This window comes from Helicoverpa zea, chromosome 15, assembly GCF_022581195.2.
Source record: "Helicoverpa zea isolate HzStark_Cry1AcR chromosome 15, ilHelZeax1.1, whole genome shotgun sequence".
Classification (NCBI taxonomy): domain Eukaryota; kingdom Metazoa; phylum Arthropoda; class Insecta; order Lepidoptera; family Noctuidae; genus Helicoverpa; species Helicoverpa zea.
The window spans coordinates 7866896-7881690 of NC_061466.1; the positions used below are offsets into that span (position 1 = coordinate 7866896).

At 33.4% G+C, this 14795-nt stretch overlaps 1 protein-coding gene across 1 annotated transcript; it reads right to left on the minus strand.

The window, feature by feature from the left end:
- Positions 1-7758: 7758 nt before the first annotated feature.
- LOC124637180 lies at positions 7759-13924 on the minus strand. Its single transcript, XM_047173537.1, has 5 exons — positions 13590-13924; positions 10581-10772; positions 10191-10335; positions 9000-9133; positions 7759-8443 (listed from the first exon to the last, which is right to left on the minus strand). Exons 1-5 carry the CDS (start codon positions 13641-13643, stop codon positions 8228-8230), a joined length of 741 nt encoding a protein of 246 aa, XP_047029493.1. The 5' UTR covers positions 13644-13924; the 3' UTR covers positions 7759-8227.
- Positions 13925-14795: the final 871 nt, after the last annotated feature.

Genomic DNA, 14795 nt, shown 5'->3' on the forward strand with positions numbered 1-14795 from the left:
GAAGACAGGTTGGAGTTCCAGCCGGAACAGCCGAAGTTGACACCGAAGCAGAGGTGGCATCGGGCGTACAACAAGATCGTGATGCAGCTGAACGTGAGTACTCTTTTAGAGTTATTACGATGGATGAAGAAAATTAGGAAGGAAAGCATTTATTTTTGGTTTAATTTGATTTTGTTTTTGTTTTCATTTTGGTTATGATAATTTATTTTACGTTTTTACATTTTTTTTAATTTCATCAATATGATGTTTTGTTTTTGTTTCTTTTCATTGTTTCTTTGTATTTTTTTCATTCTAAATTTTATACTAAAACAATAAATAGTGACAGAACAAATACTATTACCAAAACTGAATTCTGCATCCATCGTACCAATTTTAATCGTTTATTATTTCAAAATATTATGTGATTATTTTCTACAAACATGGAGAATTAACATAGCTTACTATTGAATGGATCAGGTAAGTGATCGATTTAAGAACAATTGTTTTATAGTTACGGATAAAACAAGGTTGAATTGATAAACGTACATTGTCCCATATTAATCGTGCATTCAAATACATATTGAAGCAGTTTTAGGTAATATAATTTGTATAGGTAATATATTAAGGTTTTAGTTGCGTTAATTATAAAGAGCGACGAAGTTGCTTAACGACATAGGTACCTGTTGATAAACGTAAAACGTGAATTGACGTATTCTTATCTACATAATTACGTATACTGTACCAGTTTAGTTATATCTATCTTTATAAGGCAATAATTTTGTGTCTGCGTTTCACCTTTTCTTTAGCATTTTACAACGAATTTACTTTTATTTGTTATATTTTGTGCTATATAAATTCTAAATGTTTCAGACATACTTAACCATATCATATTTATATTTAATGGAACTCTGTGAACATATAAAAAAGCCACGTTCTTTAACGACATAAAAATATCATTCTTTTATTCATGAATTACGAAAACTATGAAAACAGGCGAGAATTACGTATCACAAATACTTTCAAAAGGCCTGCCAAATTACAAACCCGTAGTTAAGTGGGTAAGACTCACACTAAGAGCGTCTAGCCTAGTGGGGGTTAACCCCCGTCGTGTTACAGCCCCGCTGACGATTTAATGGCCAAGCTAATTATGTCTTAACACCAATTGAGGTTACCGAAAGAAACAGGGGAGGGTTAAAGGATGATGTCGATGATAATGAATATTGCTTATTGATTGGATAGGTAATTTTACGTAAATCTTCAAGGTTCTGAACTTATCTTACAGTTTCTGATAAAAATATCTGGCCACTAATGCATACCTATAAATATTATTAGGTATATTGCTATATTTTGCAAGCACGTTATGGAACGTCTATATAGGTTTCAATATATTTAGAAACTAAATACATTCATTTAGATACAGAGTAGAAAGCCGCGTATCAACTAAAATAAAATGCGCACTGTATTTATATGTATCGAGCACGTTGCTCCACTTAATAACGTTTAAAATATACAATAATTTCAGATACTTACTGAATACAACACATTGAAGTCAACATAAAGCAGACACTTAAAACGTGCGAAGTACTCAATTTAGAAGTACTTTAGTTTACTACTTTAGTTTAGGTACAACACTATCATGTTCAACAAAATTACCATACTAAAATCCAAAGCAATACTTTTAATAAAAATAAAATAAAACGAAAATACACAACCATTAAAAAAAAAAACAAAATAACATCGAAAGCAATTCCAAATTCAAACTACAATCCCGCTGCACAGAGGAGCAACTGAACTTTAATCCACTGCATTACTCGTCCACGCAAATAGTGCAAAGTCCTGTACTAAACAGTTACAAGACAAACGCATATAGTAACAACGTTGTGCTTTACGCCCTGCTGCGTTGAGCGCGTGGGCACGTAATAAAGATGGCGGGTAAATAAAATGGCGAAATGTTAGCCTTCTGGGTGACCTTGAACGGTAATGGGAACCCGATATTGGGAATGGAGTGTTAAATATTGGGTTATGTATGTTGAGTAGTTTTGTATCAAGTTTCAGTTAAGAGATTTATTGAATTGAACGAAAAGTTCAGCTGGCTTATTAAGAGTTTCGGAAAACTGTCGCCAATTTTTTTCAATTCGTGATATTAAATTAATAAAATGTAGCCTATTTATTTAAAACAAATGGTGATTAATTGAGTATATATAAGATTATATGAATCCCATTATTTTGTATTGTGTGTATCTCTTAAACATAATCTTACAAATGCTACTGCAAGCACGTTTTACAAACGATGCTATTAACACGCAAGCATTAGAAACAGCAAAACTATGCTCAGCAAAGTTCTCCGGTCAAGTAGTTCCTAACAGTCCGTTGTAATAACTAGTAAGGACTTCTGCATACTAATAGCTATGCTATAGCCAAGCTATAGCTATAATATTACGGTACGGTAGCAGCTACAGGAGTCAACGGCTTAACTTAGTCGCTAATCCTCTTAGAGATTAGCCTGGACTCTGGATTAGCTGGGACAATTTGTTCCGTGCAACGACTAAGAAATTGTGAAAATGTCCTTTCTGAGCTAGGCTGAGGTGGGGAAGATTAATTTTAGTGTTTTCATAGAAAAGAGAAAACTCACTAGGAATGCCAAAAGATAACTCATAACGCGTTAAAAGCGTTACGCTTTATGAAACCACGTATTTTACATGTCTGACGCACATTACCGAGAACTTTTCAAAAAGCTCTAAGTACCTAAAATGCATTGAAATATTCGCTTCGCCTGGTGTAGTATAGCGTTACATATAACACTGTCCTAATAACTCAAGTTTCAAACAAAGATTATGCTGTGCAAATGTAACTCTAGCTGGCTTTAATTGCCCTATTTCCTTCAATAAGCCCGTTCTTATAGTAAGTGTGATATTTTACATTAATAACTTCTATGAGACTACCGTGATTACGTATTTTTAAAGATATATTCTTTATTTAGTTTTTATCATACAAATTGAAACAAACTACTAAATGACTGAATTAAATTCGTGACGCAAAATCTTTTGTGTCTTTTTAGACATACTTAATCAAATTTTCAGTGTCTTCAAACGAATAGTACAAAATTATTGTTCATATTACCATCTCAACTTTTATTAAAGACCTCTAACATAATAAGTAAAACAAAAACTCGGCCGAACCGATATTCTTTTGTAGTAGAATTATTAACACTTGCATGACCAGACAAGCGGCGGCGGATTGCCATTCTCATATAATATAGTAATACACACCTGTTTCAGTATAGAAAAGATCTTAAGACTGAATCAAACATCTTTTTCGAAAAATAAAATCGTAAGCTTTTCGTTACATTTACGAATATCATAGTAGGTATTTTCTTTGAAAAAGTATATTGTACCCAATATTGACATTAAAATCCCTTAAGTTAATAATGTTGTAACAAATAATAATATGATACTTCTCAGTAAATATTTGACCTGAGAGGGTTCGTTAAATTGAGTTTACGTAATTGTTTGAATAGAATATCATTTTGGTACTTCAATCAGTAGAACAATCAACTGATTACATTGAAACAACTGAAATTATATACTTCTGTTTGATCAATAAAAGCTCTAGTGATACTAGCCTCTTCATAATTTAATTAAGTTCAAAACCTATTAAAATAATACAGAGCAGAAAATAATTTTCAGTTTCGTCTAATTTTTGTTCGATTTTTGAAACCAAATAAACATTTTGAAAACTTTATTTTTGGCTATACTAGAAATTATTCTACAGTAAAATAACTACGGAATATTAATCAGGGTTTGAGAGACGTATGAAAAAGACTGAAATCCACATTTTCTTATAAAAACAAACCTTTCCTCATACAATTGTATGTATTTCATTTCATTAACATATTCACTACTCAGTGATTTATCTCTCGGAGCTGATCCTCTGGCCTCAGCTTCGGTAATTGATTGAACCCGCCTTAACGAGTGTACCCGTAAAATAACACTTCATTAGCTTTTATATCGACTTAATTAATATTCCAGAGAGAAGATAGTGAGACAATTATGTTTTTGAAAAATTACGACAGTTTTCAGTAAAGATGAAAACTTATTACTCGTAATTTAATCTCATTTTAATGGACTCTCATTCTATCTAAAATTAAGAATGTATCTATAAAATATTGTAGACTTGCTATTTGAAAATAATAATTAACTTATTTAATTTTCGTAGAATTCTTTAATAATATTACCTACACAAACTGGTTTCTGATTAAAACGATTACTTCGAAAAAGGCCTTGAGTATATACTAAGTTATGTATATATTTAGTCTAACAATAACAAGAGAGTTCTTAAAAGAATAAGAGAGAAAACCTTTGAAAATATATTACAATTTTCCTTTTCCTTTATTTAATTCCGCCCCCGTGAGGGATCCTAAACGTACTTTAACTTGAGATAAAATTGAATGACTAATTAATAGTTACGTTTTACTTTATGGATTGATCGTCGTGTTCTTTAGAGTTCGACTATTAGCTCGGCGGTAACCGTCGCCTGCAGAGACCCCTGACGCCTTTGAACTCGATCGCCTCATTAGTCCAGCTCAGTTATTCCATACATACGCACATACGAAACTACGCGTTCCCGCTCAGTCCGTTAACAGACTTTGTTGCGTACGCACCCCTTAATAAAAATCAGAAGAAATTTGAAAGTGTTTATCGGGGTACGAAAACATTGCGCAAGCGATGGCGGCGGAAAGCCACGAGGACGCGATAGCGACATCCTGCGGGCGACCGTGGCCCTATTGATATCGCACCTATCACTCGTTTGTATGCAAATTCTTTGCACAGGTGTTAAACGTTCAGTGTTGTTGGAGACTTTGATGTGTGTGAACACGTTTGTAAAATGTTCCGGAGTAGGAAAGGTCAAGCGATCAGCGAGGCCGATGTCCGGCGGGAACAGGCGCTGGGATATCAGAACCGTTCCAATGTGAGCGGTTCGCGGCTCCGCGTTCGTCGCGGTTCTAGTTTGACGGACTTGGACAAGTTGCGTTGTGGCGGCGGTTCTAGCGGTGGCGGGTCTATTGGGGATTTGATGAACATGTTTAGTGGTAGTGTGAATTCTGTTGGGAGTGACACTCTGGTTGCTCGGACTGTGCCCTTGGAGACAGTGAGGAGAAGTGCGCCTCCTGTGTCGACGCCGCCGCCTCGCCCGCCGTCGTCGCCGCTCATCCATGTGTCCAGGCCCGTAGGTCCACTGACGATGGCTCAACGTACTCTCAGATTTAGTAGACTGCTGAAGTACCAACCTTGTTCTGCCGACGTTCTTATTACTCTGGTGAGTGGCCCCATTTACTTGTAAACAGTTTTTTAACATTACATGTACTATCCTTCGTTTACATTTAATGATGTTTATCATTAACACTGAAGTTTAAAGCACACTAGCATTATCAGTCAAGTACATAGTATCGTTCGTGAAAGCTTGTCAAATATCGCTGACGGCCGATAATTGCGTTATTAACTCATTATCAATTGATCACTGCGATATGTGTTGACATTATCTACGCCATTGACGCTTTTAACACTGATAAGCGGATTTTTATGCTTTTCGGTGCTGGAAATATATTTTAGTATACTAAGATTGGTTCGTAGGTGTATGATAAAGTTCAATGGCCTGTCTCAAGATGAGTCATAGTTCGTTTATTGCAAAACGTCAAGTAACCCATATTTAGTAGCTATCAATAATTCATCGGAGTTGTTACAGCATAGAGATAGATATTGGTTGAAAGTTATATTCGCTAACAGTGTTTTATTGAAAAGAGGGGAGCAAACATTGGACATTGACTAAGCTTTAAATTTTATTATTCGCTTGTATGTTTCGCTTTAGTATTTTGGTTCAAAATACTCGTGAAAATTGCGAACTGTTGATATCGGAAAGACTAAAAACCATACGTCAGTAAGGTATGAAGTAATCATAATAATTCGATGTTCAACTGTTACGACAGACCGTTTTCAAAACGGATTTATAAACCTTGTGGAATATTTAAATAGGATGAAGTCTGACAAAAGTTTCTGTGCATTTTATATAAGCTGTATTTTTCCAATCCTAAGTGCTAATGCATCATGTTGAAGTAATTTGTTCGCAAGCAATCATATAACTTTATTTAGATGACGTCCGTCCATTTCCAAGAGCGTAAACTCTGGTAGAATGAAGCCTACAAATTGGATTTAAAAATACTGCACTTATAAAATAATGAATAGTATCCAATATTGTGTAGTTTTAAACAAATAATATTTTATATATCCATTGTAAAATGTGTTAAATCAACATTAACTTTGACAAAGTTACAAGTTACATGCGCTTTGCTTTTCGAGTCAAAATTATACACCTATTTACCATCGAATATATAACAAATAAAAAATATTTTTTGAATAGTGATAACACGCATGTTTTATATTAAAAAAGTAACAGATATTTTTTTTGTCAGCAAAGAGCTAAAAAAACTAGTCTAAACAATACTTCTGTGTATCCAGTCACAACAAACAATTAATTACGAACATTGCCGATATTCTTACTTTCATGACTTACCTACTATAGATAGAATTTTGACATTTGTTCTATACAAGAAATGTCAAATTACAATTTCTATTAAGAAAACGATAGATGGATAGAAATGAAAACTTCTGTTAGTAATTTTCCAAAACACACCATTTTCAACCCATATTTTTCTAAGACATCTGTGTAGCCATACAGAATTTCAGCCATCGGTTTCGTATCTTGACTACAAGCGTCTAACGTTTGCGACAAGGACACGGACGATACTTAGTAGTGTTTACAGCGTTCAATAGATGGCGCTGTCGTAGTTTTCTGACTCGAAGCAATAAGTTCTTCGTTTAAGAGCCCTATAAAGATGGTTTTTATTTCGCGAAGGTTTGTACAAAACTATACAATTTCTAGATAAAGGACACGAGGAATTGTTAAAGTTTGTTTTTGTTCGATGCTGTTCTCGAAGTATGGCGTGGTAATTATGTGATACTTGAAGTATTTTTGTTAGAGAATCTTTTTTGATTCGATGAAGTATTTATGTGTCAAAATGTTTTAATTTCATTTATAAAAAAATACGATTGGAAAATAAACACATATCTTTTCATTACAAAATGGATGTTTTATGTATGAGAGGCCTACAAGAAGTCCAGATAGTAAAAAAATCAAAAATGTTCTGTAATATACATATTTACTGTAAAATGAAAAGCCCTTTTTATTTTCCATCCGCAGTTCTTTCAAGACAATTTTCTAGAATATTTGTGTTGAGATTCAATGATTCGACTCATTGAATAGAAAGCAATGCATAAGGAAGTAGTGACGTCACTCGGTGGCGGAGATTTCATGAATTTTCAACTATCCACATTTTTATTTAAATGGCTCCATTTACTTTCTGGATGACTGCAAACAATATTCAATGCGTTTGCGTGGTTTATTTAATAATGGACTTTTGGTAGATGTGTTTATTTGTTTTTAGTAGGTTATCGAATCTGAAAGGTTTTTCTTCTTCAGAAAGTTGTGGAAATGTCGATCGTCTTTATCAATACACAAAAATGTACGCAGATTAGAGGCATTATTTTTAAACTATCTAGAAGACTTTGATCATAATAATAATGAGGCATTTTTTATTGGGTAAAAATAGTAGCGTGGCTCTTATACTTAAAATAACTGTCTATCAATGAATAACAAGCAGTTTTGTTACTAAAATCGTCGAAAGTTTTCCCCAGTAACTAGTAAAATATTGAATAAAACAAAAGGCAATTTAGATTTATTTATTAAAATCGTAAATCTCATCAATATTAGACATAAAAAAATAATTTCACTACAATTTAATAAATTGAATGTTAATAAAACACACGTTATTTACATTTTGATTAACCATACAAATCATGTCAATCATACTTTGGGTTGCCATTCCTCAAGTTGAATTTAATACTCAAATGAAATATCTCAATAAATGACGTTTCGATACAAATAAAACCATAAAAATGTTAATAATTTTAAAGCAACTAAAACGTTCAATAATATTATCAACTTCACGAAGTACAAAACTCAATAAAAGTATTTTTGATTCCCCGACATAACAAGAAAATATAAACCCACCAATTACAGTAAAAAAATAAAATTTTGATTTTAAAAATTTTAAAAGAAAATTGACACCAAAAGTTACTGTTCCAAAAATAAAAGTACAATCTGGCAACCCTATTGAATTCAACCACGCTGTCAATCAAGCATATTTCTTCATGAACTTGAGTAAATATTTGAGTTTCGGCATCTCTATGTTGTGGATGCATCTGTTGAAGTCTCCGATGACCTTGACGGAGTGTGTCATCATTCTAGAAATGATGTCCTTGAGGCACACACTAAGGTCTGACACTTCTTTGAAACCGTGGATTGCTATTTCGGCCATGACCACTGGGAACGGCGAAGTTTCGTACAGGAACTGAAAATAAAAGTACAGTATAAGATGTGCTAAACCAACATACACCAATATCACTGTCTTATAAGTCCGATAAAAAAAGTATTCCTTGGAGCGCAAGTGCAGGTGCTACCAAATTATAAATGATTGGCTCTCTCAAAAAAACAATATTACTTCTTTGGCAGCGTAATTTAAAAGTACCATAGTAGAGAAACATGGTCACTGATTGTACACTGTCACATCTAAAACTTTAATCCCAAGAGAGAAGTTGCGTTATCGGACGTCATTTGGAAAATTGAGTTTGTATCTACATTTTTCTTAGCGAAAACATTACTAGACCCGTAGTGTTCAGAGAAAAAATATCGGTAGTCACAGATTTTGTATTCTTACACTATACATTAAAATAAATTACTAATTAAAAACAAAGTTTTTCACTATATGCATAATTCTAAGAATTTGTAAAAAACATCAATAAGGCAAAGTCATATAGTGACCATCGATGTAGCGATCAAGTTATGTGTTATATAATTTAGTTACCCAATACGAAAGTAAATTGGCGTTGAAAGTTTGCAATACTTACAACAGTCCTCTCAAGATCCTGACTCTCGTGAGAGCAGTTCCCACCAACTTGCTGCTGCTTCTGACATTCGAACAGCTTTGAGGCTGAGTACTTCTTCAAGTTTTCCAACGTTTCGAAGTGGACTTGTAGTTTTTCTGAAAGGAAGACAGTTCTGTTATACTAGATCCTACATTTTAGCTTGCTTAAGTAAATATGACCTTAACCTTTGACCTTTTGACCCATGAAAAGATATTAATTGATAGAAATGTTAATGCTTTTACTAATTCATTCGTCAGTCAAACGTATCGTTCCCAAATGTATATGTATGCATGCAAGATTGGTGTTGGTTTAGTTCCCGGATTTAACTTTGACACACATTGCCTTTGTTATTATTACTCAGTACAGTTTGTTTTGGCCACTACCGCTACTGTCACTAACGGATATGTTGACATTCATAAACAAGGAACGTTGTCCCAAAATAATACGGACGTATGTGGGTTAACAAAGCCGACGGCCAAATCGTAAACAATTGGGATTTAAAGTAAACATTGGATTAGCGAAGCCCTATTTGTATATGTAACTTTCCAATTTCCCTTCTGTTAATGGCAAATATTTACATGACAAGTTCTACAAATAGTCAATAAATTCGAGGAAGGTTTTGTTGCTTTTCTATATTAATTTTGCAGTAGATGTTGGTTTTAAATACTCTATGAACTGTAAACTGGCCATCAACAAATCGCCCTTCAATAAACGTCACTCTAAACTAAACCAAGAAACTCAATTCCCTGACTGATCAAAGAGAAAGGATATTGACCGTCTTCAGCATAATCGATTCTACGACAAACAGGAAGCCTGATTTAACTGAGCTCGACCGCACATTCATTAAGCCCAAACTACAACACGATACACAATAACATTGGACCGAACGGAAGGCAGTGAACGAGGTAATCACATATAATATGGTGGAAATAGCAATATTCTTTATCCTATATAACTTTTTGTTTTTTCCTGGTAGTTACAAATTTAATATCTGGATGTCGGAACTACTAGATCAATAATAAGATCGTGTAAAAACAAGACTATTGAACTCTGATTCAAACTAACCCCTGGCGTCTCCCAAGGAGTTGTGTTGGGACGCACACTTTTTTCAGATAAAAATACATATTTCATCATACGTGTTTATGTGTTACTAAAAATGAAAGTTAAACATACCTGGTAATCTCTGTACTCTCTGATAGCCAAGGGCGAGACACAATGTGACATTTTCGTCGGCCAACTGAAGATTCTCACCGAGCAGCTTAACTATGCTCTCTTTGCAATATGTCCCGTTCCGAGGCTTACGGTCGTGTATTATCACCTAGGGAAGCGTAAAATGGTCAGCTGTAATCGGATGAATACTTGCAGAAATTTATTGGATGTCGTTAGGATGTAAGCTTGGATTTTATTGTTTTAATTTTGAATGTAGGATTGCAATTGAAGATTATTTTACTGAAAAATGATGTGATATTATCCCAAAATACTTATTAGCGTTACTATAACCAAGTTTATTCATCCGAAAATTACCCAATAAACTTTTGAACAAAACCTAATTTTAAAACACACCTGGAAATACAAGGATATTTGTTCAAGGTACACAGTCATGTAGTTAATGGCTTTGTCTGCCTCGTTCTTCATGAGCAGTTTTATTTGGGACACTAGTGTGTCCATGTCCTCCCGGGACTTTTGTGTTCGGACCTGAATGTCCGCAATCAGCGCCCGGTACCCATTTATTAGGTTATCTTGGAAATCTGTCGTCTGAAAATAAAGAGGGTATTAGTTTTGCTGTTGAGACATTGTTTTTTTTTTATTTGGGGAAAGCTCAGTTATTTTATGTTACGTATGTACTTTTGTGTATGTACATATATTTTTAGAGATCTATAAGCTTTAAATAAAATACACTTTCAAAAATTTTATGACGACTCAATAATATTTGAGATAAACATACAATTGCCTGTTGTTTCAGTTTAATTCAAATTTGAATAATTTCATGTTATTTTTAAGATTCAGAACGATGCCTAAAAACTGGTTTATTTTTAAATCTCATTAAGCATTTTGAAAAACCTGTGTACCGGTGTACATGTCAAAAGTGTACAATCAAAGCGTTAATAATTCCCATAATAATTTCTAAACTATAAATCACAACTAAAGTTAATCATAGCATAATGCTCTAGAGATCGGAACAATCGGTTTATTATCAAACAAATCTACTGTATACTAAAACATCTAATGACAGCTGCAACTGATTTGATATTGTTGTTTAAATAGAATAGTTTAATAAACATTGTTGCTATTGATAGTTAGTAGCTCAGTAAATAATAGTTAAATGCCTCCATGGTTTAGTGGTCGCAAGCGCCACAGCTCTGCATGAGGTTATGGGTTCAGTTCCCGGGTCAGGCCAAAATCGCTAGGTGGGTTTTAGAATCTTTCACAAAGGAGCTCGTAGTCTGTAAATTGGTGATTGATAGACCCGTACATAGGAGAGCATGTTAATGTCGGTCCTACACCTGATCTCTCTGTGGTCATGTCGGGCTATGAGTGCACCTGTGTCTGCGCAAATGCTTGTGCACTACAATACGTCCTGCGCAACTGGCTGATCTCCTTGTATGAATTTGCATGTACAAATTCTGCTTAGGAAATGCGTTTAGACTACTATTTTCGACATAAGATTTCATATTAATGTACCATTTCATTACTTACATACTTTTATATTCTGCTAAAGTTTACTTGCAATGTTCCTATCAAGTGACTTTGCAATATTAAAGCTAGACATTGGGCTTCTTGTGCATTTGTTCGTAAAGACGTTGTCAAGAAGCTTTGCTGGTTTGAAGATGGCTACAATGACTTCACAGTAGTAAAACAAATTATATTGGTTATCTTCAGAATTTAAAAGTTATTTGGCGCAAACAATAGAATGGTTTATACTAAAATTTAAAAAAAATCCCAAAGTCATCAACAATTTTGCGTAACTTCATTAAGGGTTACAGAAAATTTTATTGTTGGCTAACAAATTAAGTCAATCCGTATTAGACATAAATCTCTTATCTGGTAAAGATTTTATGACCGCGTAAGGCAAAATCGTTTACAGTTTGTCTTCTATTTTCAAGACTGTAATGATAACATTGATTAAGGATTGTTCTCACTTAATTTTATGTATTTTCTCATTATCGCGACAGTTTTACGGGATGTGCAATAAAATGGTACGTAAGTAGTAGTGGCACGAGCAAATGACTGTAAAATGTTTTCTGTTTTGTATGACATGTGTGCTTAAAAGTAATGAAGAAAGATGTGTTTTTAAAGATTCAATTGCATTTTCTTCAATTTAATAGGGAAACAATAAAAGTCGTGGTTGTCTTGTACTAAAGGACCAAGCTCTCAAGTATGAGTTTGTGGATTCGATTCCAGGTCCGGAAAGTGCCAGTGCAACTAAGTTTGTACTATTTTAAGTATCTTGGACGATTAAAGGTGACGGAAAACATATTGAGGGAACGTGAACTATGAAGTCAGCAATCAGCAACCCGCCTTAAGCGAGCGTGGTGATTATTGTTCAATCATTCTCTGTGTGAAAGAAGGCCTCTGTCCATGATGACGAAAAGGTTGATGATGATGATGAATAGGGAAACCTCTTTTTCAACCAACTTCTCAAAAAGAAGGAAGTTCTCCCTCCCTATTTTTTCGGAAGTTTTTTTCGCTTTTTTATTTTTTATTTCAGTTTTTACAGTAACAAACATTAAGCTAATGATGCAGAAGTTAGTACAAAAAGCGTGCTCAAAGGTTGCGCTGTATTTTATTTACATTCTCCCTGCTTATAAAACTTTTAGCGAAGAAAAGCTGTGACATTTAGGTCAGATGGGTCATAAAATATACAGTCTCAGTATTTATGGTTATTTTTATAATATATTATGAATATTCTGAATGGGTTTGTTCTTGAAAATGTATTTTTAACAAAAATATATTATGACGTTGCGAGTAGGCATGGTTGGTACATTTATGTAAAAATTAGGCCCCCAATATTTTTTCATTATGATCCAAAAACGTATTTCTTGTATTTCTTTGAAACAAAAATATTGACAATAGTACCTACTAACAACAAAAAAATCCTTAATCTAATGTTTGTCTTAAAATAGGGCAACATGGTGAATTGTTTCTTACTCAAAAATAAACGAGTAAAAAAACAGGTTAATAAGCAATTCCAACTTTGTTTACCTTTTCAAATGGAAGTTCAATCGCTTGGTATGAAAAGTAAAAAATAACTTTGCGTTTGTAGCGATCGCTCCAATTTTTAATTAATCAGCCAATATTTTTAATTTCGCCGTTGTGTATATTACAATAGCAAAACAGCTATGTTATTCTCGAACGTAGGTTTCATTGTATTTATATGATATTTACGTTAAAAAAATGTGTTATTTAAATCATGAAGAATTAAGTTACAATGCTAAGTGCTGTTTTGTATAAACAGGATACTTAAATATTTCTATTTTTCCATGCATATTTTACCAGAATATGTATGATTCTCAATAGTTTGAAAGTAAGCAATCTATTCTAAATTAAATTAAAAATCAAACCAAAACTCACCTGCAAAGTAATGACGATTGAAATCGCGAATACGAAAATTATTCTGCGATACATTTCCTTTCTTATATTTCACATCCCGTAATCAACTTTTTTCGCACACCATTTTTATATTTCTAATATAAAAATTCAAATTGTATTTTTTGTTGGAAAGACGAGAGGGCCTTTTTGAAATTAATTATTTGTTATTTGAAGCGTGGCACAATGTTGACTGAATGGTAATCTTCGACCAACTGGTTGTTTGGCGCGTAGCTTTGTTTTGCTTAAACAGGACCGATTGCCTCGGCTCTTGTTATGATTTTGCTCAAAACGGTATCGCGCCGATGACTCGAACTCGAACGACTGCCATAGTTTATGATACAAGCTAAATTGTTTTATTGTTAGCTCGCCGGTTGGGGTACCGTATTATTGTTACACTAAATTCCTAACCTAACTAAATATAGTTTAGAATTATTAATTATGTACTGTTTATTAAATTGTACATTTAATTTATATAGTTCACACCAAAAATCTATTTATAAAAACACTTTTATGTAAATCATTGTATTAATTGTACGTAATTTTGTTAGTACTAATTAAATCACGCAGAAGTGGTCTATATTTTCGTTGCGTATTCTTGTAAATGATATTTTACCGATACGTTTAAAGCGAGGTAAGTTTTAGGTGTTTAATTCAAGTGGTGTCAAAATATTTACATAGAAATGTCAGTTTTTGAACGGCAGTCTATGTTTTCCGTATTTTATAAATTCTGTTGTTAGTAGCAGTAACAGTAGGCAGAAGTTAGGTTTTATTAATTGTTGTTTTATTAATGTCCCTCTTAAGTGATATGAGCTGGAATATGCATTATCCTTCGCCTTAAACTTGTTGACTATGATAGTACTTGAATAAAGTTTTTAGATTTTATCTGTTTAAGAAAAACCTATCTATTAGGCTTTCTATTTAAACGCACTTTAAATCAATTTGTACGGAACGACCTATGAATAACCTGGTCTAGTTGCACTCTATTTCTCGGTACACAAAGAAGAAAAACATAAATGTTGTTGTACCTACATTCTTCGTCTCGCGTGAGAAACTTTGTGTACCTAGATAAATATTATAGTTCATTCATTAGAAATTTATACATCAATAACAAACTACTCACTACTCATATACATAGGAGACACGATCTACGCGCTATACGTGGATTTAATATAGAAAAAAAACTTTATT